This window comes from Centropristis striata, chromosome 2 (genome assembly GCF_030273125.1).
Source record: "Centropristis striata isolate RG_2023a ecotype Rhode Island chromosome 2, C.striata_1.0, whole genome shotgun sequence".
In the NCBI taxonomy this organism is placed as follows: Eukaryota; Metazoa; Chordata; class Actinopteri; order Perciformes; family Serranidae; genus Centropristis; species Centropristis striata.
In genome coordinates this window covers 5,064,351-5,091,227 of record NC_081518.1, presented here as the reverse complement: position 1 = coordinate 5,091,227, position 26,877 = coordinate 5,064,351, and the positions used below count along the sequence as shown (strand labels likewise).

At 37.0% G+C, this 26,877-nt stretch overlaps 1 protein-coding gene across 1 annotated transcript in view; it reads left to right on the top strand.

Annotated features, from left to right (window-relative positions):
- Positions 1-24,532, top strand: part of rras2 (RAS related 2) — a 52,991-nt gene extending 28,459 nt beyond the window's left edge. Inside the window, exons 2-6 of the mRNA XM_059355899.1 lie at positions 13,542-13,629; positions 13,835-13,937; positions 17,275-17,383; positions 20,496-20,614; positions 22,754-24,532. Coding sequence (XP_059211882.1) covers positions 13,542-13,629; positions 13,835-13,937; positions 17,275-17,383; positions 20,496-20,614; positions 22,754-22,841 — 507 coding nt within the window. The 3' untranslated portion in view covers positions 22,842-24,532. The remainder of the gene's footprint in view (positions 1-13,541; positions 13,630-13,834; positions 13,938-17,274; positions 17,384-20,495; positions 20,615-22,753) is intronic.
- Positions 24,533-26,877: the final 2,345 nt, after the last annotated feature.

The following is a 26,877-nucleotide window of genomic DNA, read 5'->3' as shown; positions in this document are numbered from 1 at the left end:
ATCTTGTTGTGAGCAGTTTCATGAAGGAACTATTGTCTTTCTAGTATAGTTCCTACATGAAACTGCTCACAGATAAAGTCTGTGGATGAAGCACTTACTCAGAAATATAAAGCAATGTGTATTGATTTGGGGGTGAACTGTCCCTTTAAGCTCTTGTCGAGGTATTTCCTGATAGTAAATCATAATCTCAGACAAACACGTTCAATACCTAACGAGCGTTGCATTGACACTGTTTAAAAACTGCTTTCATTGATTCAGATTCTTGAGCTCTTACACACAAGGACTCTCTGCAATCTTTCACCATCAAAGCTTACTGATTAAACTTGCGCAAACAAAAGAAAGAGTCTTGAGGGTGTTGTTGTTCACCTTCAGTTCATTTTGAAACCACGCTCAGTTCATTTTCACACCCACTCCTCCATCCAGAGCTATTCTTGCGTCTTTGCTACATTTTGTCAGTCCGCAATGTGCGAGAAAAACAAGTGAGTGGTTGTTCTGGGCTTGTCAGGAACTTGAGTTGAGTAATATTAGTAACTTCCACAATTCTGAATGACAGAATCTCTTGTGGAAAAAAAAAAAAAAGTGAGGCTTTGTTGTGTGTTGGTGAGGGGAATGAGGAGGTTCACTGTCATAAATTATTCATTTTACTTAATATAGTTGATAAAATGTATTAAATATAAATGCGTCCTTGATTTTGAGGCAGTTGTTTAAGTAACTTTAATATAAAAATGTTTGAGATAAAATCTACTAGGGTTGTCAAAAGTATCGATACTCAAAAAAGTATCGATACTCAAAAAAGTATCGATACTAAAACGTTGTATCCAGATACAATACTCATTTTCTAAAGTATCGAGTATCTGAAGCTTGTTATCATAGTTGCAGTTTCTTTTTGCACAACTGTTTTTTATTATAAATATTTAACCTGTGGTTCTGTTCATTTTTACATGTTGCATTTTTCTTGTCAAGAAAAATATTTCTGTTAAATTTTGGACTCTTTGTTTTTATCCTTTTGGTGTCGAGTATCGAATATTTTTCTGAGTATCGGTATTGAGTTGAACATTTTAATATCGTGACAACCCTGTAATCTACTTGTTTCGATCACATTAAATATAATCTTTATGTGTATGTAATTCTAAATCAAGAGCATTTTTAATGAATCCAACACAATAGAATTAGTCCGTTTTTAATTGACAGGCACTTCCTGTTAAGTTGTTATTAACTCAACTTGTAACGTAGTTAGATTTAATTAATAATATTGCAAGCAATCTGTTGCCTCAATTTTATTGAGTAGCTATTGTTTATCTTATTTTTTTTACAGTGTTGGGGAATAGTGGAGATGCACTGTAAAAAAGGATAAACAATAGCTACTCAATAAAATTGAGGCAACAGATTGCTTGCAATATTATTAATTAAATCTAACTACATTACGTGTAGTTAAGTTAATAAAAACTTAACAGGAAGTGCCTGTCAATTGAAAACAGACTAAATGTATTGTGTTGGATTCATTGAAAATTCTCTTGATTTAGAATTACATACACATAAAGACTATATTTAATGTGATCAAAATAAGTAGATTCTATCTCAAACCTTTTTATATTAAAGTTACTTAAACAACTGCCTCAAAATCAAGGACGCATTTATATTTAATACATTTTATCAACTATATTAAGTAAAATGAAATGACTACAGAATAATTTATTACAGTGAATTGGGGAATAGTGGAGATGTGCAGTTGCAGCCAGAATATTTCATAGAATAACACAATTTAATGCTGTTCAGTATTCCTTTTTATTTTTTAATTAAAGAATAACTACGGCTGATGATTTTGCAGTCAAGGTCTGTGAATCCTCACCGGGCAGCGGGCCATATGAGGGAGCTAATTAACTCCTAACGCTGTTGACGACTATTTGTTTTAGCTCAGCATTCCTTCTCATTATGACAATCTAGCAGGCAGGAACACCATTCCCCTCATCTGTATAGGTGCAGGGTGTTCTTGCTAATTAATTACCCAGGTTTTTTTTTTTTTTTTTTTTAAAAGTGGAAATCTCAGTTTGCTCTGTGTTGGTGCTGAATCTGTGGTTTTGCTCTCTGTGTAGTTAATGATGCTATATTGGTTAAGAGTCAAAGAGGCGGCTCTAACCAAACAAGTAGGATAACAGACAGAGATGGAAAAGGATCTATATTTAGTTTTCGTAAAGCTGTTTGTGTGGAGAGGAAGTGGGTGCATAGTGCAAGCATGATGTTGATTACACGCCTACACGTATCACCCGTTCTCGCTTTCCTTGAGGCTGGCAACCAGCAGTCAGACAGGATTTATTGCTTTATGTCTCGACCGAAGAGCAGCTTCGGCTAAAAAGAAACCTGAGACAAACACATTCTGATCTGATGCTTCTGCAAAGATGTGTCCGTTTATTGCTCGTTGTCTTTGAATGCATCACTGATGATGAACAATGAACTTGACTTAAGTGTACACTGTAAGACTTTGCTGTAAATTTACAGTCAAATTCTAACTGTAACTTTGCTGTATTATGACTGTACAGTATATTGCTGTGAAAACAATGCATTGTGGGAGTTAGCATGATTGCTCAGGCATTCCAATGGTCAAAATGATATTTACTGATAATGATAATTTACTGTTTTCAGATGGATATAATCATTAGTTGCGTCCCTTTCTTTTTCCTTTTCTTTCTAAGGCTGGGCAATGTGTAGATTGAAATTGACATTGTGATATGAGATTAGATATCATCATAGATTTTGGATGTCGTAGTATTGCATAAGTCAAATCTTTTCAGCAACATTGTGATATGTAGTAGATTATTGTCTTGCAGTGTATTGACTACAGTAAAATCACTGTATCTGATTCCATTGAGATAGTACTGTATCATGATAAATTTCAGTGTCACTGAAAAAAACACTAAATTACTTAAAAATAAAATACAAAATGACCAAAAAAAGACACAAAATGACCCAAAAAAAGACACAAAATTACTAAAAATACCCACCTCTAGCGCTTAATGTTGTCTTAACAAAAGCAGCCATACAAGAACTTTTCCACTGTAAAATCATATGAAATGGAAAAAGTTATGATAGCTAAAACGATAGCTTACAAAGCACGCAATCCTTACTTTCGGGACTGTTTTTGCGTCCCTCATTTCTTGCCTCTTTCTTTTTCCTTTTCTTTCTAGGGCTGGGCAAAATGTCGATTGAAATCGACATTGTGATATGAGGTGATGTCGTAATATTGCATAAGTCAAATCTTTTCCTGTTTTTAAAGGCTGTATTCTAGTAAAGTGATGTAACCTTCCCTGGATTGTCGTAGCTGTTTTTATTATTTGCACTCAACCAGTTAGTCATTATATCCACATTGTTTGTTTAATAGTCAAAAACCTCATTGTGTAAATATTCTGTGAAAGCACCAATAGTCAATCCTACAATATGGTCGCACGTTCAGAAACATTGTGATATTTGATTTTCTCCATATCGCCCAGCCCTACTTTCTTCTTTGTGTGGTAATTTCATCCAGATAGAGAACAGAAGTTGCTGCTGCAGCTGAGACTCTGTACTGGTGGTGAAAACAGGCCTCTTAATGTTTTCCTGGTGTGAGCGTGCATGTGCTGTGTGTGTGTGGGTGGAGGGCTGGATGTATGGCTGGAATGCTGGAGGGGAACTGACTGACAGGTTTGGACTTCGGTGGGTGGGCGGGGTCGGGGAACATGTCGTCTGTGACATCACCACCACCCGAAGGCTCGGCTCGGCCCGGGCCAGCTGCCTGCTGCAGAGGTGGAGTTTCCTTCCTGCTGAGCTGACCGGGGCCGAGTGTGGCCTGACCCACCTTGCCACCAACATCTAAACCAGGGGCCTCAAACTCAAATTACCTGGGGGCCGCTGAAGGCAGTATCGAAATGACAAAAAAAAGACACAAAATGACTAAAAAAAGACACAAAATGACAAAAAAATACACAAAATGACTAAAAAATGACTGAAAAAAACACTAAATTACTTTTAAAAAAACACAAAATGACCAAAAAAAGACACAAAATGACCCAAAAAAATACACAAAATGACTAAAAAAGACACAAAATGACTAAAAAAGACACAAAATTATTAGAAAAAGACTAAATTACCAAAAAAAGAGACAAAATTACCAAAAAAGAGACAAAATTATCAAAAAAGACACAAAATTACGAAAAAAACAAAGACACAAAATGACAGAAAAAAACTAAATTACCTAAAAAAGACACAAAATGACAAAAAAAACGCAAAATGACCAAAAAAGACACAAAATGACCCAAAAAATACACAAAATTACTAAAAAAGACACACAAAAATAAGAAAAAGACAAAATTACCAAAAAAAAGACACAAAATTACCAAAAAAAGACACAAAATTACAAAAAAAAGACAAAATTACAAAAAAAAATAGACATTACATTACATTACATAACATTTCCACTTCTTCCGATAACAACAACACGGCAGATAATAATAAACGCTCCGGTAGCAGCTGCCTTTCTTTTTGTTAACGTCGTCATAGAAACAAGTGAAACAAAGCTCCAGCTTGTGCAATAAAGGGACCTTCTACACACAACACAGTAAAGAGCCATTCATATAAAACTCACATTAAACTTTCATATCAAGGTGGGGGCCACAAAATATCGTCACAAGGGCCGAAATTGGCCCGCGGGCCGCGAGTTTGACACCCATGATCTAAACTGCACTGCAGCTCGGTTCTGCACACTTTTGATTTCGTCCCTCTGTTTTATTTTGTTCTCTTAATCTATCAATTGTGCTCCTTTGCACAGCGTACTTATGCACCTACTAATTTTCTTTGTGCAGAGGTGAAAATCCTCAGATGTTAGTAATCCTGGTTTTACAGCTCCCAGATACACACGCCCACGGTGCTGTTCATGTCAGCACTGGCCTAATGATTGCCTCAGTGAAGCTGGAGCTTCTGCTCAGGTTTTTCTGAGCACCATGTTGTTATACAGCGTGTTGCTTCTGTTTAAATAGTAATTTAACTGAGCTCTGCAAAGTTGCTGCAGAACACTTGTGCTGTAAATGCCTCAGTGGCTTGTGCTGTGTGGTGAATGCAGTAGGATAATTTATCTGAGTCGAGGGCATTTAGCAGTGAATCTTTTAAGATCTAGTGCACACAGGCTGCTGTGGACCATCTGTGTGTGTGTGGACAGTCCAAACTACACTCACACTTTAAGAATTGAGCGGTTGTGTTTGTCTCTTTATGACAGCTGTCCAATGATTTCATAGAGATTTGTCTAGGAATCAGTGTGCCCCCTCCACCAGTATGAACCTGTGATGTAGTTCGACAGGTACGACCAGGAACATTGACGTCATTGCTTGTTTTGCAAATATGTCCGACATTTCCTTAAACCCTTTTCGGCACTTTTACTAGTGGTGCTTAAATGGGGCGGAACAAAATATTGATACCGGAATATTGTGTTACTTCCTCTTGTGATACGTTTTGTGTGTGTGTGTGTGTGTGTGTGTGTGTGTGTGTGTGTGTTTGAGTGAGGACATTTTTGCAAAGTGAGGACATTTCAGCCGGTCCTCACTTCTTTTAAGGCTTTTTTTTCTTTTTGAGATTTCAGACTTTGTTTTAAGGGTTAAAGGTTACATGATGATGATAATTAATTGAAACTGTATTGTGTGGTTACAAAACTAACTACAATTATAATGAAAATGTCCCCTCATTTTCGTCTTTGTCGACTTTTTCCATACATGATGACGATTGATAAGACAAAGGAAATAAAGGCAAAATTTACTGTGACCTCTTTTAATCTCCCACCCAACAAATACCCCATTACAAAAACTAAAACTAACACTAAAACTAAAGCTTTTCAAAAAAAAAAAAAGCTAAAACTAGCAAACTCACTCTAAAAACTCATTAAAACTAACTGAATTTGAAAACAAAAATTCACAACAAAATGAAAACTATAACCAAGGAAAAATCCAAAACTATTATCACCTTGCAAGGGATTCACTATTACAATGAGGGTCCTCACAGAGATAGAAATACAAGAATGTGTGCGTCTGTGTGTGTGTGTGTGTGTGTGTGTGTGTGTGTGTTTGTCTTAAAGGGATAGTTCTGGGTTTTAGGCATTAAGTTGTATGAAATAGTTGCCAGTAGTGTAGCGGATGCAAAGCTATCAGCTTACTTGCTGAGCTCCGATGTCAGAGTTCTGTCTGGCTCTGATCATACTTACTGGCTTTTTCAAAAAACAAAATACTGCCAAGAGAAGTTGGTTTCTGATATGCACATGGATCATGTTTTGTGGTGGGATGGTTGACCTTTTAGTGAACACAGTTTTGTACTTTCGTGACGCTGCCAGTTTGCTGAAACTATCTTTTCAACGATCAGAGCTGCTCAGAACTCAGCAAGTAAGCAAACAGCTTTGCAACCACTACACTACTGTCAAGTATTTCATACAACTTAATGTACAAAATCCCGAACTATCCCTTTAAAGAGGCACAAAGCCGAGACTTCATCCCATCTTTTTAATTCCTGCTTTTTGCCTTTTTAGGGTTATTTTCTCTCCTTCAGTTACACAGACATTTTGATATGTAGTAGATTATTGTCTTGCAGTATATTGAATATAGCAAAATCACTGTATCTGATTCCACTGAGATAGTATTGCATCATGCAGGGTTTGTACGGGTGCTTGAAATCCTTGAAAATGCTTGAATTTAAATTTAAAATTGTATTTTCAAGGTTTAAAAAGGCTTGGATTTTGGATAAAGTGCTTGTAAATGCTTGAAATTCTTACTGTATTTCTCTTGCAATCTGACTATATCCACCTATAGACTATAGATAATCACATGTTCAATGTAAAAAATAAAGAGTAGCCTATCTGAAATGAAGAACGTTCCTCCTAAAAGTGTAACACCATCTCTGTTGGTATGGTTCAGTGAAATCTCCCCCTTTTAGTATGTAAGTACTCATCTAAAACATGCAATTTACAACAGGTGTAAGATACTGGAAAAGCTTGAAAATGGACCTTTAAGGTACTTGAAAAATGCTTGAATTTGACCACTGCTAAAGTGTACGAACCCTGGATACCCACCTTTAGTGCTTAATGTTGTCTTAACAAAAGCAGCCATACAAGAACTTTGCCATTGTAAATTAAAAGGAAAGTATTTCTTTTAAAACAATGGCTAACAAAGCACGCAATCCTTACTTTCGGGACTATTTTTGCTACTTTTCAGCTTGTCAGAATGTGCTAAAGTTTGATGACAGTTGGTAGAGTTGGTTGGCCCACAACCGAAGGGTTGGTGGTTCGATCCCTGACCATGGCAGCCTACAAGTCGAAGTATCCTTGAGCAAGATACTGAACCCCAAATTGCTCCCGATGCTGCATTCATCGGTGTGTGAATGAATTCCCAATGGTGGCAGGTGGCACTGTTTAGGGTAGCCTCTGCCACCAGTATGAATGTGTGTGTGAAAGGGTGAATGAGCGCAGTCTGTAGTGTAAAGCACTTTGAGTGGTCGCAAAGCGACTAGAAAAGCACTATATAAGTGCAGGTCCATTTACCATTTACCATTTACCATTTACCATTTTACCACAGGGCCACATATAGGGCCGTGCACTTAACCAGATATGATGAAACTGCAATTTTAAATAGAATTACAGTGCAGTAACTTAACTTTTTTCATGCTCAAATGCATGTATAACAGTATAAATAGGAATACAAAAGGTTTGAAACAAATAAAAAATAACCACTTACTGTGATTTCTTTTTTTTATCAGTGCAGCAGACCAACATTAATTGCAAGAAGTAATTTTGTGCATTTTTACACTGCACTTTTAAGATTTCATGCTCAAATGCATGTAGTTGAGGTTGCGGGCCGTATGTGGCCCCCGGGCCTCCAGTTGCCCATCCCTGACGTAGTGGATGCTTTCGAGGCAGCTCAAACAGCCGGATTCTTTCTGTTTGAGTAGCCTGTTAGATCCGATGAAGTCATGGACTAATATAAGGATTTATCAGCCGTGTTACTGGACATGAGTCAGGCTGGCTTATGTCACATAGTTATTGGTAGTCCTCCTGAGTCATGTTGCAGCCCCTCGCCCAGCCAGGCCGAGCTGCAGCCCGGTTGGTGCTGCTGGCACTGCAGAACAGCCTCATCTATCACGGGAAACGGCTCTGAGAGAATCAGCTCAGCCAGAACAGAGAGCGAGGCAGCTCCACTACCCATGCATGTGGAGGGAGGGAGGGAGGGAGGGAGGGAGGGATAGCCGGAGGAGTGCGGTGCTCAATGCGGCTGCCCGAGGTTGACAGAATAGGAATAAGAGGTTGACGGGAAGCCCGGGTCACGTGCTGAAGCAACGGCTGGGAGAGTGGTGGTACGGCTGGTGGGAGGGACAAGAAACACAAGCAGCTTTCTGCTCTCTTTCTTTCTTTCTTTCTTTCTTTTCTGTCTCTGTCTGGTCGTCTGAAGGCAAACTGGCAGTGCAGAGCAGTGAAGCATGTTCTAGGATACACAGAAATACTGATGAATTATTGAACAGTGGTGAGTGCATGTGACATAGGCTAGCATGCTGCAGAGTGACAGGAGAGTGAGAGGGAGAGATTACCTGCATCTAGGGGTGTGCCATATCTTATCATTCACGATAATATCGGTATTTTTTTTTTTTATGGTTAAAAAAAATGCATGATGATATTGGCAACATTCCTCCTTCTTGATGTAGTGGTTAAAGTTGTTTTAATCACAAAAAGCTACTTACTCTCTGTCGCTAAACACATGCAGCTTTCAAAATAAGAGCACGGTGTGTTAACAGAATCCACCACAGAACTTACAAGAAGACTGTCAAAATAAGATGCCTTAAATAAAACATACAAGAACCTTTATTCTCTTTTACAAAATGTCATAAAATATGCCCCAGAAACCCCTAAATGGATATTTTTTTATTATTTGCTCATACTCAAGAGTCAAGAGTAAACATTTTTGTATTTGGCAACCTTTGAGATGACCTGCATTGATTGACCCCGGTTTTTATGTATTTCTTCAGCGTGTGCTGTAAGAGGGTTCCTCTCTTAGAAAACATCTCAGATGTGAGGAGGAGAAGAAGGAGTTTGTGCACAAGAGGCAATAAGTTTGAATCACAAACATCCACATATCAATATTAGAGCTGGAGGCTATTACTGATATTGATGTTTGGGAGTTACAGAAAGTAATGACAGTAATGATATAAGCACACAAATCAGATAAAAGCTATTCTCTAAATGAATAAACAAACACCAGTTTGATTGACTTTCCTTTGAGTGCTCAAAAAGAAAAACATTATTTATGAAAATTATTTTTATTTCTTATCAAAACCAGTTGACTGATATTCCCAGTCTTATTACACCGAGATATACTTTTTGCAAATGAACTCAGCGTCCTCTGGAAGACAGTGTTTTTTGATTGATTTGATTTATTTGGCACAGTTTTAAAAGAAAGAAAACAACATAATAACAACAATAATACAATTTATATATTCCATATACATATTGAAATAAAATGAAGACATGCCAGGAAAGCCGCCCAAAAAACCCTCCTGGGGCTTGAATAGTCAGATTCCCTAATATAACAGTGTGGTGTGGTGATAAAGCTGCACAATTAGTTGATAAGTTAATCAACAGAAAATGAATCAGTGACTATTTTGTTAAATTTTAATTGCTTTAATTCATTTTTAAGCAATAAATGCCAAAGCTTTGCTGGTTCCATCTTCTCAGTGTGAGGATTTGATACTTTCTAATGATTAAAAATAGTTTTAAATTGGTTAAATAAAGCAATTTGTGTCCATCACCGTAGATTGTGGCAAAATGATTAAGTATTTTCTGGCGATTTGGCCCAAAAATAATATCACAATATTTCAGGAAACTGCAAAAATGATATTCTCGATGATATGGCTGAATACAGAAAAAAATATTTTATTATCTATTTTCGGAACATTCAGTTGCAACAAATCATTTGTTGTGGTTTCATATGTAAGTATAAACGATGACAGTTTGCCTCAAATACTCATTAAACACTAAAAATATCTATTATCTCTCACTTGTTTAGGTTGGAAACAACAACAACATTATCTCAGAGTGAGATTAAGAGTTTGTATAAATCATGAATGGAACAATAAAATGAAATCAAACACAAATCTGTAGTGCACATCTAAACAGTTGCGGTATTATCGAGAATGAAGATAATCATCTTTTGCAGCCGTAAATGGTGACTCAGTCTTTGTCAGGAATTTCTTTACCACTGTTACTTATGAGCAAACATAAAAGCCCATATTGATTTCTCTGTAATAAGCTAAAATCTGTTCATAATATCGGCCATGGATCATAATTCAGTTACCTGCTTCTTTTGATCTGTATCAAGTGTCCATAAGTTCCTCTAAGAGTCAGATGAGATGTGACATTTAATACACTTGATGCAATCTCTCTCATGTGTCTCTCAGTAGCAGCAGGCAGGCAGTGTACGCCTTTGTGTGTGAAACAACACACAGTTTCACACACAAACGTGACTTTAAATGTAAAAGTTTAATTTGCCTTGTTGTTTGAACGACGGGGAATCTTGTCAGGATTCTCTTTTCTGGTGATTGCTCCGTGTTTCAGGGTGTTGGTTTGACATTCCCCGAGCACTCCCCTCAGCTGTCACCACTTAACTAGTCCCCGAGGAGAGCGAGAACTACAAAACATGGGAAAAATGTAAAAAATGCATGACTCCTCCTCCTCCCGGCTCCCTGCCCCCTGGCCCCACCCTTCCAGTTTAGGTTACTAGGAGACCAGATATTGGCCCCACAATGAAAGAATCAAAGCCTTCAGGATTGAGTGGTGTGACTGCTGCAACTGAGGAAAAACGTCTTGTAAATGTGTTATTAGCATGAAAAGCAGCTCATCCTTAGCAGCGGTTGTTGTGCGAGGGAGTATTTACATGACACTTTTTGTGCAAGTGCCTGCAGACAGTGTGTTTACCTCCCGTCTGCAGCACGGTTGTAAAGGTAGAGGTCAGTGAGACTGTTGTAACCAACAACACAAGGACAGAGTGGCTGTTTGTTTTCACATCCATTCATTATGCAGCCAGCTGATTTTAGTCACTGTGGCCTAAATCCATGCACTCATTTTCAGCAGGATTTCAGTAGATACAGTAGTGCAGGGATGGGCAACTTAAATGCTGCAGGGGGCCACAGTTTTACATGGACACTAGCACAGGGCCACATATAGGACCGTGCACTTAACCCTCTGGAGTCTCCAAACCAAAAGAAAGACACAAAAGGACTAAAAAAAGACACAAAATGAGAAGACAGAATAACCAAAAAACCCCACAGAAGACAAAAAATGACCAAAAAAAAGACACAAAATAACTAAAAAAGACACAACAACAGACACAAAATTACCAAAAAAGACACTTCACCAGATATGATGAAACTGCTATTTTAAATATGTTAACAGTGCAGTAACTTAACATATTTCATGCTCAAATGCATGTATAACAGTATAAATAGGAATACAAAGGTTTGAAGCAAATAAAAAATAACCTTTTACTGTGATTTATTTTGTTTTCAGTACAAGAACAGCAGACCAACATTAATTGCAAGAAGTAATTTTGTGCATTTTTACACTGCACTTTTAAGATTTCATGCTCAAATGCATGTAGTTGTACTGAGGGCCACTTCAAGTGAGGGTGCGTGCTGTATGTGGCCCCCGCGCCTCCAGTTGCCCATCCCTGCAGTAGTGTGTTAGACCATAGAAATAGAACGGGAGTAGAATGGGCATTCCCATTAAAATGAATGAGTGCCACGCCCACCGGAGGGGAAAAATCATTGCCACAATACACAACCATGGGCTGAAACACAAAAGAAATGCCTGTTTCTGGCTAAAATTATAATATTCACGCATGTCATATGATTATTTTAGCACTCTGTCTACCAGAAAGGGCAAGTTGGCTTTTAGCTAGCTAAGGCACTTAATACTGCATAGCATTCTAAATTATCCATGTCCATAGTGTCATATGCTTTAGCTTAACTTACAGAAATGTAGATAGCCTCAAACTGACTTTGGATATTTGACTCAGTGACAAAATGCACTGCAAACGTGAGTTAATTTGAAATATTCTGAGTTTCGGGATTGTACAGTTTTCCTTATTTTAGCTGCTGATGTCTCAAGTCTGTATATGTCTTTTGTATATGTCACTTTTGTCCTCTTAAAAGTTCAGTTTTTAAGTTTAGACATTTAAGTAGACATTTTTCTGTTGTTTGCTAACAGACGGAAATGCCAAGGAGGCTCCTTCTTTCCTTACAAAGTCAATGGAGAGAGATGGATTGTTTTCCAAGCCATTTTTACATGTACCATTGACATTGCAAAGAATTGTAAAATGGTAAATGGACTTGCACTGATATAGCACTTTTCTAGTCACTTTGCTTGACTAACTGAGGCACAGCTGCCTGATTGTGTTTGTTGTAGCGTTCTAACTTCTGAAACTAGGGACTCACCAAAAGGACAGTGGAGTAGAAAGCATGAACCAACAGTCAAATGAGTAAAAATGAAATGTTTCATTCACAGTGTAGGAGAGCACATTACGTTCAGCAGATAAGTGACATCTGCGTTCGGCCGAGTGTAGCATGAAAGCCTGACAGAATTAGCAAACTAGCTAGCTAATTAACCAGCAGTCTGCTAGTTAGCTTGTTAGCTTGCTAATTCCACCGTGCTTTCAACAGGAGACTGAAGGAGGAGAGCAGACAGCTGCTCCAGAGACCGGCAAGCTAATTAGCTAATGTGAACGAGTTTGATGCTGACATACAACTCTGATTCCAGTTGGGACGCTGTGAAAAACGTATTAAAAACAAAATACAATGATTTGAGACCTACATTCAGCTGAAAACAGGACAAAGACAACATGTCTAATGCTCAAACTGTGAAACTATTTTAAACACATACACTCATTCTGAATTGATTGATTCTGTTTTAGTTACATTTTACACAGCGTCCCAACCTTTTTTTGGAACGGTGTTGTACTTTACAGCTCCACTGATGTGTGCTGACCCCATAACAACGTACAACAATCGCCATTTGGTTTTGAACTAGTCAGCTGACCAGTTCAATGTCCGTTCTCTTATTCCGTTTCTACGGTGTTGACGCTGGTGACAAAATAACTCAGAACAGTCATTCAGCAGGGGACACTTTCCTCTCACCATGCAATGCACAGAGGAAATGGAAGAGCTGTGCACAGCTGCAAAAATGAATTATAGATGGTGGTGAAACAGCTCCAGGAACACCTCAGAAAACAAAGAAACAAAAAAACAAACATGTCTTTAAGTGTAATTGGTAGTGTTACTCGAAAGTCGCAGCTTGATTGCCTTCGCACGGCGCGCGTATTGCTTCATTTCCTGTTAGTATGGAACAGAAAAACATGTTGTTTTTTTGTGCACTCACTGCATATATCAATAGTGAATAATGTTAGCAGTTAATATGTTACTGAGACAAAGAGTTGGGCATAATGTATAAACTCCAGACATTTTTTTGACGTTTTTTCTTTCTTTTTTGTCTCCTGCAGTCGTACTTTGTCACCGACTATGACCCAACAATTGAAGACTCTTATACCAAGCAGTGTGTGATTGACGAAAGGGCGGCCAGGCTTGACAGTAAGTGCACTTTGCTGAACAAACATGACCCGAGTAAACACACAAAGACTACACACGTATTGCATTATATTGCACTTGAGGAATTGATTGCAAAACTCTTATTTTGCTGCAAGTTTTCTTTGTTCGTCATTTGCGTTGTGCTGTGTGTGTGTGTGTGTGTGTGTGTGTGTGTGTGTGTGTGTGTGTGTGTGTACACTCTCTCTAGTCCTCGACACGGCTGGACAGGAAGAGTTTGGAGCCATGAGAGAACAATACATGAGGACAGGGGAGGGCTTCCTGCTCGTCTTCTCAGTCACTGACAGAGGAAGGTGAGTGACAGTTCTCGTCATGTGCAAACTCACAGCTACAAGCTCACTTCTCTCTCTCTTTCTCTCTGTTTGCACATCTCTGTTTACTCTTCACAATTACACGCTCTCTTTCTCTCCTCCGCCTGCCTCTCGCTCTACTAAAACCATAAATCTTGCACCGATACTCTCACTTGTTGCCGCTTGTACTTCCGGACCCCCGTGTTGTTGTTCTTGTTGTCATTTTCTCTTGTTCTCAACATTCCTCCCTCATCCTGTGTCTTGAATTCACTTATTCGTGTACCTTAGTGTCCTATTTGAAGCTGTTTAAACAGCAAACAAACTGGTATATAGAGACATCTTTAACTATTTAATACTTAAGGGGTTTAAATAATTATTTATAGCTTTTGAAACCATGACTATTTAATGAGTATGTATAAGCACTAAGTGTATTTTAACCTCTCAGAGTGAGTCAAAGTCATGCAGTGCAACTTCACACGTGTGCATTTTATTTAAAATTTTTGTGGATATCTCAAAGTTCCCAAAGACCAAATATGTCATGTTGCATTTTGGGGAAGTGCATATAAAAAGATGCACAAGATATCTAGAACATTTCCACTTGGTGTTGTGGTGCAATCATACTGCATAAAGCAGTCTTTAAATATTGCACTCTGTGTAAACACAAATTAGCTCCCATAACGGGATGGAACAATCTTTTTAAAGCTTAAATCTTAAGGATTATAAACTGAGAAAAAAAACATGGCACGCGGACACGCCACGACACATCTGCTGCAGCATTCCCGCAGCAGAGCGCATTCATTATAATCAGCTGAAGATGTTACACTGACCACAGCTCATCTCTATTTTTATGCCACTGGTCTGTTTTTTCCTTATTTCTTTGTGCAGCTACGCAGCCCTCCAGGTAAAAACTACATGGAAATGTGTTAAAAAAAAATCTGTCTAAAAATGATGAAAATAAATACCTCATTGTACCCGAGGCAAAGCAGCACAAGAGCAACCTTGTGGGTGTTTTTACATTTCAATCAAATCAGTGTGGATCCATGCTCCTGTAGTTAAAACGATCCAGTTATTTAATTCAGCACCAGTATAAATGCCTACGCTTCCGAACCCTGCATAACCAACTGTATTATCACTTGGCAAAATGCAGTATGCACACACAGGAAAGCTGGCAGCAACCACATGCCACAAAGACAGTCTGTATAGCAGATAAATAACCCTGCTGCGTTGTTGTGTTGCGTCCGTAATCCTTAAGATTTCCATCCTTGTTGATTTGGCGACACCTGTGGTAATCGTGACAACGGCAGGTGCCATTTAAATTCTCAGCTAACACTGTTCGAGTTACTACTTTGTCAGAAAATACAGCCGAAAAAGCATCTAGTGGACCTGTAAATGGCAAAACCAAGCAAACTCAAGTTGTTTTAATAAAGTAAAGAGAGTAGGGGTGAAGTCTAATAATATTGAAACCTGAAATTACACTTGCATGCAATGGCGGACCCTGCCACGACCAATAAAAACCTCATCTCATTACCTCATACTAGTGCAGTGCCCGCAGGAAGTATGTATTCATATAGTGGGAGATTAAGTAGATTTGTCAATTATGGCCAAATGAGGTTGTGTGTGAAAGTGGGATGTACAATGAGGTGTAATACTCTTGTAGTGTTAATATACAAAGTGTATATATTGGGTGAATAAAGTTTTGTTTTACTGTTTTCAATGGATCAAACTGATGCAGAAGAAAGGGCTTAAATCTCCGCTTAGCATGCTAATCGTGAGTTAGCACATTATGCAGTATGCTGCACTAAAAGTACATTAACATGAACCCAATTAGCTGATATACTATATTGCATGTAAGTATCTCATATCAAATGATTATGGGCATTACGCTAAGCAACATGAATGTCATCCCTGAATTACATAGTGATGCAACATAAGAAAGCTAAATCTCCGGTTAGCATGCTAATCGGGAATAACGGAATTTACACATTTCATGCAGACCACTACAACGTCTGCAACTCCATAAAACACTTACTTTTCATAAAGTACCACACCATCCAGCACATACACATTGAACATTGATATTCACTGGAAACTATTCCAATATTATTGGAAAATCGAACCTTGTAGCGCACTTTAAAACTCTGAAAGCTAGGTAGGCTAAATAGACTTACAGATGAGATGAGTCAGACGTGTAAATCCAGAGTGAATTGTGTTACTGACCAGGTGTAGGCCTATCACACAATGGGGCGGAGCTCCACTAAAAGGGGGCGGAGTTCCCCTAAAAGGCGTCCGATCGGAAACAGTGCAATGCCGCAACACGTCCTACGTAAATAATGATGATATTTAGAAAAATGAATTTAAAAATCTTCAAAAACAAGGACGCACACCTTCGTGCCATGCACAAGCCACACACGAAATCTGAGGTCAGTCTGACTAACGATCAGAGAGATATGCCCTAGACACACACACACACACACACACACACACACACACACAGACGCTTCTTGCTTCCATAGATAGATATAGAGATAATTACTGTATGTAAATACACGCATTATCTCCTGCAGAGAAACAGAGAAATGCAGACTATACATAGTATTAAAATTGTGGTTTTGATCATTTAAATATTGAAAAGTGGATGATAAAGGGTTAAAGAAAGTCCTCAGTGATTATATCGCTATGTGAAGTTAAGTCACCTTTGAAATAGTTTTCTCATTACACTACATAGTATTCTGCATGTAGTCATTCTGTCACACCCCCTCCTCCCTGTCTTTGTGTCCCTGCCCGGCCGTGCTGCATTCCCCTGCCCCCACCCACAGCCCCCTCCCAATGTTTATGTTGTAAACAGTCTTTCCTTCCTCCATTTATATTAGTCAAGTCTTTCCAGATTTACTATGTGCTCACCAAGCTGTCTGCGGGCCCGTGGCTGGAATGCCGTCCTGGGTTTGTGGTTGCACTCTGCCTCTTTTTTTCCCCCCAGATTGACATTTTTATTTGCTGTTTAGTTGAAAAAGTGCACATGGCCTTTTATATTATAGAGGGACAACGGTCAGGTCAGTGCACGGAGCAGAGCCACAGACAGACACATTTTATGTTTCTGTAATAGTGCGGCTCACTTTTTTTCTCCTTTCTGACACTTTCAGTCCGATCCACAGTGGCCGTGACCCCAACTTCTGGGTGATGGGTGTGTTTGTGTGTGTGGGTGGGTCATTTAGCTACATAGCAATGTTGGGCGCTAGTGCATTTTTAGATGAACATATGCATCCACACTTAAAAACCCTATATAACCTCTTTGTGCCAAAAAAAAACCCCACCACATAAAACTATGTTACATGTTTTACAGCTTTGAAGAAATCTACAAATTCCAAAGACAGATTCTCCGAGTGAAAGACAGAGATGAATTCCCTATGATCCTGGTAGGAAACAAAGCAGATCTGGAACTACAGAGACAAGTAAGTCCAACAGATTGCAGCAGAGATCTGAACCCACTGACTGACAAACATACACGTTTGATCCTCTGAAGAGATGATATCAACCAGTCTGGAGGACTCACATTTGCATATTTGAAAGTGAAGCAAGCGTTGCAGCTGCAGCGAGGAGCTGCTCAGATACAACAGGATGTGAGAGAAAGAATAGAGAAAAGAGAGGCTGTGGAAACGGTGGTGTCAGGAGGGGAGGATGGATGGAGAGAAAAGGGAGTGTGATGAAATGATGAATTTTCTGCCTGTTGGTATGCAGTCGCTCGTCACTTCCTGCATGAAACCACACCGCCCCCTAATGGTGAAGAGGAGCATTACAGGCACATATAGTGTCAATGGGTTCACTCACTGATAGCAAGCACGCTGTAAAATTAGCTGGTGTTTTATTCTGTTTATATGAGACATGAGAAATGTAGATGCTAAAGACATTATATATGACAAGATGATAGATCATAGTGACAACTTGCAACACATGACCTAGTTAGCTTCTTTATTCTTTTTTATTGTTTATTTCAAGGATAGCCCCTTGAGATGTACCATCTCATTTTCAAGGTGGTCCTTTTAAATAATGACAAACAATACAAAGGTAATAAAGAGTAAATACTAAACATATTACCAAACACATAAGCACAAGGACAAGGACAAGGACACACACACACACACACACACACACACACACACACACACACACACACACACACACACACACACCAGGGTTCGTACGGGTGCTTGAAATCCTTGAAAATGCTTGAATTTAAATGTTGTATTTTCAAGGTTTGTGATTTTGGATAAAGTCAGCTTCATGGTAGCTCTGGAATAGAAGCCTAAACATGAAAACCTAAGAAAACTTTAAATTCCAGAGTATAGTTATATACTATATGCAATTTGACAAACACATTTTTACATCTTCTGGTGTCGATATTTTCCACCAAACGCGGCGGAACAATCATATTTCTCGTTTTTGTTCACTGGTCTGTTGCTGTCAGGAACTATGGTCTATCTTTGGATCTAATTACTTTTTTTCATTACTCAGGTTCAGATTGTATGCAAAGCTGTTTCAACAAGAAACAGTCCCAGATGCATAAATGCTCATTTAAATGTGTCGTAAGTTTACACTTGAGAAATTACAAAATGAAATACAATTAAAAATGGGATAAGCATGAAAGAAAAATGCTTAACTTTTGGTGTTGAAGGACAAAATATTGTCCCACAGTGCTCTATGTTATGGAAATGATTCTGGTATTGAGGAAAGAAAGTGGATTTTATTGTGAAGGCTCAGTAGAAAGCCAGGTCAGACAGTATGCGTTGGAAAATAAATATTCAATACTCTTATTTTGTTTGAATATATTTTTAGTTGAGAAAATGAGCTGTATTGGAAAAGTTCTTCTTTCAGAGTTATTTAAAGTCACTTTCATTTGGATGTGAAAGTCTGAACATGTTGGTTAAAAAAGCACAAACTGAATTCTACATTCTAGGTTAGATGCACTAATATACACTACTTAACAAATGTAATAAACCACCTGTCATAAAACAGAGAAAACAAATATTTTAGAAATCTTTCAAAAGCTTGTTTAAAAGTGTTATTGTTATTTATTTGGCAAATAACTAACTCAATTTACCTTTTTATACCCAGATTTGAGCTGGCTCACTGGGCAGAAATTAATAAATCATAATATTCAACCACTAAAACTCAATTTTCTGTTCAGGAATGCAAGTGAATAACTATAATTTCACATCTTAATCAATTAACTTAATCAAAAAACTAAATTACTTAAGGAAACAAAATGACGAAAAAAAGACACAGAATTACCAAAAAAGACACAAAATTATTTTTAAAAAAGACACAAAATGACCAAAAAAGACACAAAATTATTAAAAAAGAGACACAAAATTACCAAAAAAATACACAAAATTACTAAAAAAAGACACAAAATTATCCAAAAAACGACACAGAATTACCAAAAAAGGCACAAAATGACCAAAAAAGACACAAAATTATCCAAAAAAACACATAGAATTACCCAAAAGACACAAAATGATTAACAAAGACACAAAATGATTTAAAAAAGACACAAAATTACCAAATAAATACACAAAATTACTAAAAAAAGACACAAAATTATCAAAAAAAAAGACACTGAATTACCCAAAAGACACAAAATGGTTTAAAAAAGACACAAAATTACCAAAAAAGTAATTAAAGGGACCTTCCACACACAACACTGTAAAGTGCCATTCATATAAAAGTCACATTAAACTTTCATATCAAGGTGGGGGCCAAAAAATATTGTCACGAGGGCCGCAATTGGCCCGCGGGCTGCAAGTTTGAGACCCATGCTCTAAGGTGTCTACATAAGAGTGACATGAGCGTGTCATAAACATGACATGGGGGATGTGTCATGAACATTAATGACACTTTGAAGTAACATTAATGCTCATTATACTTGTCATGTCATGTTTCTGACAGGCTTGTGTGACTCTTATGTAGACACCTTCAAAATAAAGTGTTACCATATCTTGCTTCAGTCACAAAGGCATGTTCAGTTTAGTTTATCAGTGTTTTATTGTTGACACTAATATTGGTAACGCTTTACTCTGAGGCATGGGTCTCAAACTCAAATTACCTGGGGGCCGCTGGAGGCAGTATCAAAATGACCAAAAAAAGACACAAAATTACAACAACAAAAAAACTAAATTACTGTAAAAAGACACAAAATGACACAAAAAAGACACAAAATGACCAAAAAAAGACACAAAATGACTGAAAAAACACTAAATTACTTTAAAAAAGACACAAAAAGACCAAGAAAAGACACTCACAAAGGCATGTTCAAAAAATTGCCTAAGTCATTTATTTCTCTTAAGTTACATAATTTACACACAGTGTTATTACTATGCCAATAGCCATCCTTTGTTACATCCTTTTTGAGTGAAATGATCAATAAATGTTACATGTTACACTTTTGGTGAAGTTTTTTGTGTTTCCTGCCAAACTTGAAAAAATGAGTTAGCCGATTATTTCAACAGGGTGACGACATGTGCTACATCTTTATAATTAATCATTATTCTTTTTTTTTTGCCTCAGGTAACCCAGGAAGAGGGCCAACAGCTGGCCAGACAACTGAAGGTCACATATATGGAGGCTTCAGCCAAAATCCGTATGAACGTAGACCAGGCTTTCCACGAGCTGGTTAGAGTAATCAGGTAGGTAATAAATACAAGCAGCTCCAACATGTTGTGCTCATGAGGATCCGTCAGTGACCTATATTAGCTTTAGTTGCTAAGATGATGGACATTCTCCTGTAATAACTGTTAATAATGCAGAATACAGTGAAGGTTTCGTACGTGTCACATTAAATATTCATGAATTGTGGTTCGCTGATGACGCATCAGCGGCCTTGGGATTAAGTCAATGACCATGAATCATGACGCTCCTGGTTTACGCCCAACAGGGACCTTTGTTTCATTTCTCCCTTCACTCGACTGTCAGTTGGACATGAAATTCTCTCCCAAAAATTATGACTAAATAACCATAATTTTTAATTTAAAAATAAAATTAATGTATTTAGAGTTTAGAAGTGTTTTCAGATTTGTCTGACAGTCATAAATAAATAATTCAATTAAATAAAAGAGACACAATTAATGTGTAATTGCTAAATGAAAGCCCACTTTGAATCAGTGATGAAAACTGAGATAAACTGGCACAGACATAAATGTCTGATAAATAAGCATAACTGTTTTAAATGTGTTTGAAAACTCTGTTTCTGTCATTTCCATTTACGCTGGGGACACTTTGAATTGACTGCTTTTGTCCTTATCACTTTTTAAAAGCATAATCTGTTAAAAATGTTCTGAAAAAAAGCTTGCATAAAGAAATGTTGACTAACAAATTAGCATGCTTTTAACACAAAGTTCCTTTGGTCATTTCTGTTTTAATTCTGTCCCCTTTTTATTGAGAATTGTGTGCAGTGGATTTTTAGGGGGAGATAGCAGGTCAACAATATGTGCCACATAGAAGTGGTTACACCTATAAAGGTGTATAAAAGGTTCAGAGCATTAATGTTTGGGTTTCTTAAGTCCATTATCATGCTCAACTATGTCTCATTAGTTGTTGCAGCAATATTTGGGTTGATATCATTTGTTACTGAATTAGACTTCTTTTGGAATGGATAAAAATTGTCAAAACCCTCCAGAATATAACATCATTCATGCTGTGATCTGGTTTCAATAACATTTGAATGAACAAAAAAAGACACAAAATTACTAAAAACAGACACAAAATGACCAAAAATGACACAAAATTACAAAAAAAGACAGAAAATGACAAAAAAAGACACAAAATGACCCAAAAAAGACACAAAATTACAAAAAAAGACATGAAAAGACTGAAAAAAAACTTTAAATTAGTTTAAAAAAGACACAAAATGACCAAAAAATTCCACAAAATTACAAAAAAAGACACAAAATTACCCAAAAAAGACACAGAATTACCCAAAATAGACCCAAAATTACTTAAAAAAAGACACAAACTTATTAAAAAAAGATACAAAATTACCAAAAAAAGTAATTAAAGGGACCTTCCGCACACAACACGGTAAAATGCCATTCATATAAAACTCACATTAAACTTTCATATCAAGGTGGGGGCCACAAAATATCGTCACGGGGGCCACAATAAACAAGAAAATCAGATGATGGAAGTAATGGACTTGATTAAATGTTTCTACTCTACTTTTCTACATTATTTTCTGTATTTCCGCCGATTTCTGTATTTTTCAGTTCTCTAAAACTGCTAAGATTTTAAATATAGCTAGGAAAGCCATACATCTTCTGATTGCTCTAGGTCTCTACGCTTCATGAGGCTTTGATTATCTGTGATTATCTGTGATTATCTGTGATTCGGGGTCACAGCAGGTCAATTTATGAGTGTGACATCTGAACTACGGTTGTCACGATACTAAAATTTTCAACTCGATACGATACTCAGGAAAATATTCAATACTCGATACCATTTTCGATACCACAAGGATAAAAACAAAGACCCCAAAATTTAACAGAAATATTTTTATTAACAAGAAAATTGCAACATGTAAAAACCGAACAGAACCACAGGTTAAATATTTATAGTAAAAAACAGTTGTGCAAAAAGAAACTGCAACTATGATAACAAGCTTCAGATACTCGATACTTTTGAAAATGAGTTTTGTATCCGGATATAACGTTTTAGTATCGATACTTTTTTGAGTATCGATACTTTTGACAACCCTAATTTGAACACCAGAAGGGTTAAAAGCAGGAAAAACGCTGTGTCATGATGGTTTTCCTCTCTCTCCCGACTCCTAGGAAATTCCAAGAACAGGAATGTCCTCCGTCGCCAGAACCTACAAGAAAAGAGAAAGACAAGAGCGGCTGCCATTGTGTGATCGTCTGAGTCGGCCTTATCACTGTAACTCATGCAGCTACTCTCTCCCACCCGCCCCCCCCCCCCACCCCCCCACTCTGCCTGACATCACATCCTCCGTGGATGACTGACCGCTGCCTTCTCCACGTGCATGACTTCAGACAGCCTTTTCTGAGATACTCTGACCAGGAACTGCTGTCCCCAGGACATCACTATGGACAACTGACAATGCCAAATTTTAACACCACTCTACCTTCAGCCGTAATCTTAAATTCACACGAGAGAGTCCCAACACTAAACATTGCCTTCTAAAATCAGCCTGACAAATTAATGTTTTGTACTCTGAAGGACTTCTCTTGCCTTGTAGTGACATTTGTACTTGCTACCGAGATTGAATGAAAACTATATATATCCAGAATGTTTCTTTAGTTTCCGGTGTCTGACCAGAGCAGAGAGATTATCTTATGAAGCTTTGTGTATGTTGTGCCATATCCACCTTTACTCCCATGTGCTAATCTGCTACTGTACATATGTGACATTTGTTGTGATTTTCAAAGTGTACTTCTAATGATCTATTAAATCACCACAGTACAGTGTGTGAGGTTGAGTTTGGTTTTACATATATGAAAGTGAATATATAAGTATGTATATAAATATAAAGCCTAGAAAGCCCTTAAAGCTACAATGATAGAACTTTTTTGGCATTCTGCAGTGGATTCTTCTTCTTCGTCTGTGGTTTCTGCTTTCATCTCAATTGCCAAATATGGAGTGTCTACTGTATTTGATTTTTTTTTTAAAAGTCTTATAGAATTGAAGCATTCTGATCTCGTCAATGTACCGAAAGTAGCAAATTTGTCTGAATTTCTCTCCTCGAAGGTGGCGGTTCAGTCAAAATTGGACGTGATATACATTGTTTCAGATTTCTACGGAGCAGTAGATACATTTATCGGTAGCACATTGTGTATCTTTGACGACTAACAATGATTTCAGAACAAAACGCTGAACACTGTATGCTCTATATTCAAGTAATGTTATTATCCAATCCATTTGTTGCAAATCAAGAAGCTTTTCAGAGCGCAGTTCAGTTCAGATCATTCCAATGTAACGCATCTTTTTCTGTCAAACACTTCTACGTCTACGATATCGATCAAATAACTGTTTTATCATTCCAATAACACAGTGGCAATGTTTTTGTTTTGTGTCCTTGAATTATTCTGTTACATTACCCCCTTTTTTCTCCCCAATGATCTGTCAGTTGGAAAAACGTGGAGGCACTGAGATGCACATTGTTAAGAAAAAAAAAAGAAAAGAAAAGCCGTTTCTCCGACGGGACTTGAACTCACCGGACCTGCCACCTGTGGAGCTATCATCAACCACCACAGACACAAAATACTCTTCTGCCTTCCCTCGTCCACTTCTGTACTTCTGTTCGGGCATAAAAATGAAGTACTGCAGTTTGTTTTTCATATCATCATCTTGTAATATAAACAAGAAAATCAGATGATGGAAGTAATGGACTTGATTAAATGTTTCTACTCTACTTTTATACATTATTTTCTTATCAAACTAGTTGACAAGTATTTTTATATGTTTATAAGTGAACTCACATTCACGGCGTAGCTGTGTATATATGTAAAGAGGAATATTTAATTCTCTTGATTATTTTAAGTGAAGATGACTGTTGGCCCAAATTTACAAAATTGGATTCTTCACCCAGATGTGACCAAGAATGTTATTTCTTACTGTGGCTTAATAATGGAGAATATATTTATCTTTGAGGTGTCCACCGGCAGCTCAGAGTGTAAAATCCTAGAACAGGTGGGAGAGGGTCTTAGAAACGATTCTGGTCTTTATATTAGAGCTTAAAAATCACACAAATGAATTATTACAATGGCTGAGATTTGAAATTCCGACTTCCCATCTTATTGCGACTCCTAGTGTACATCCAAATCATCCTGTTTTTTCTTCTTTTTCTTCCATATCAGTGTCTTTTGCCCTGTGTCTAGCTTTTGGTGCTAAAATAAAATCTGTCATTGAGCCAGATGGGGTAGAGAATCTTTCTTTTGTAGATTCAAAAAAGCTGCACAGACCTGAATCTTACATACTGAGCCTTGGGGCCAGTGAGACCATTAGTATTCACAGCATGACTACAGCTGGTATAGCATCCATATGACCACTTATATCCCAGATAATTAAGGATCCAGTAGGGGATTTATTCTGTACCGTCTCTTTAAAATCCTGCAGGTTTTGTCCACATCGGCATCGATCTTCTTCACTTTAAATTGCACACAAACTGCATGTTTCTCTCTGGGTTCAATTAGTTTCTTTGTGTTTGGGGTCCACATTTATTGGAATTCCTGAATTCCCAAAACACTTTTGGCCCATTGTTGAATTTTTGCTGCCACAGCATCGCTCTACTCTATGGGAGGAAAATACTTTTTGGGAGGCAATATAATAATGACACATCTTCTGCTGTTAATTATGTTCATGCACACATCTAGGCCACATTCACAAACAGCCTTCCTGCTTCTTCTAAACTAGAGCTGCCTTTAAGAGCCAAAAATATTTATTATTAATAATAGGATTACTGATACATACACATAAATACACATATCTGACCACAAGGGGGTTGTTTTGACTAAGGAAATGTTATAAAATGGTTGAACCACTAGGGGTTAAAATATAAAACACAACATGGAGACAAGATAATACAAAATAATAATAATTATAATAATATTGATAGTATTGGTGTGTCATGATTTTTCAAAACACAGTTAAAAGCATAGCAAAATAAAACAAAAAAAATCCAATTAACACTTGGAATGATGAATAAATAAAAAATAAATCAGGTTTGTATTAAAGGGGTTAAAATATAGATAAATATAAAACACAACATGGAGACATAAGATAATAAAAATAATAACATTGATAGTATTGGTAATTTTATTTCTATAGCACTTTTTAAAAGCATAGCAAAAAGAGATATCCTTTTTTCTAATTAACACTTGGAATGATGAAGGAACTGACAAATGAGAAGGTTGTACAAAATGTAAAGCAAACTTGGTTTGGTGTTGTTTTTTTTAACCTATTAATCTTAAGATTTGATGATGGTTGATGATAATGAGAATAAATATGGAGTAAAAATTTAAACCTAAAATAAAAATAAATCAGGTTTGTATTGAGGGGTTAAAATATAAATAAATATAAAACACAACATGGAGACATAAGATAATAAATAATAATAATTATTATAATAATATTGATAGTATTGATGTATCATGATTTTTCAAAACACAGTTAAAAAGCATAGCAAAATAAAACTAAAAAAAAAAAATCCAATTAACACTTGGAATGATGAAGGAACTTGAAACTTGCAAATGACAAGGTCGTACGAAATACAAAGCAAACTTGGTTTGGTGTTTCATTTTTACCTCTTTAACCCTCTAGAGTCTCCAAAAGCTCCAAAGCATGACTTCTTCATCACATCCAGACTAGAAAACAAAGCAGTGTGGAGCCCTACTGTAAATTTACCTCTAAAGTTCTGGCTGTAAACTCCATGAGGCCAGTTTCAGTTTGATGATGATATACCAAGTAAAACTGGAGACAAGCTCAAATAGATTTAGTATAAAATGATAGAACTGGATGTAACCCTCTTATATGTTAGATTTGCAACCTTTGTTCAAAATCACCAGATTCAAAATCACATTTTTTGTTGGACTAAAGGACTAAAAAAGACACAAAATGACCAAAAAAGACACAAAATGACTAAAAAAAGACACAAAATGACTAAAAAAAGACACAAAAAGACACAAAATTACTAAAAAAAAGACACACTGACCAAAAAGACACAAAATGACCAAAAAAGACACAAAATTACCAAAAAAAGACACAAAATAACTAAAAAAGACACAACAACAGACACAAAATGACCAAAAAAGACACAAAAAAGACACAAAAAAAGACATGAAAAGGATTAAAAAATGAACAAAGATTTCATTAAACTGAAACACTGACGACGAGGAAGGTCTTGGGTTGATGAAAATGAGAATAAATATGAAGTAAAATT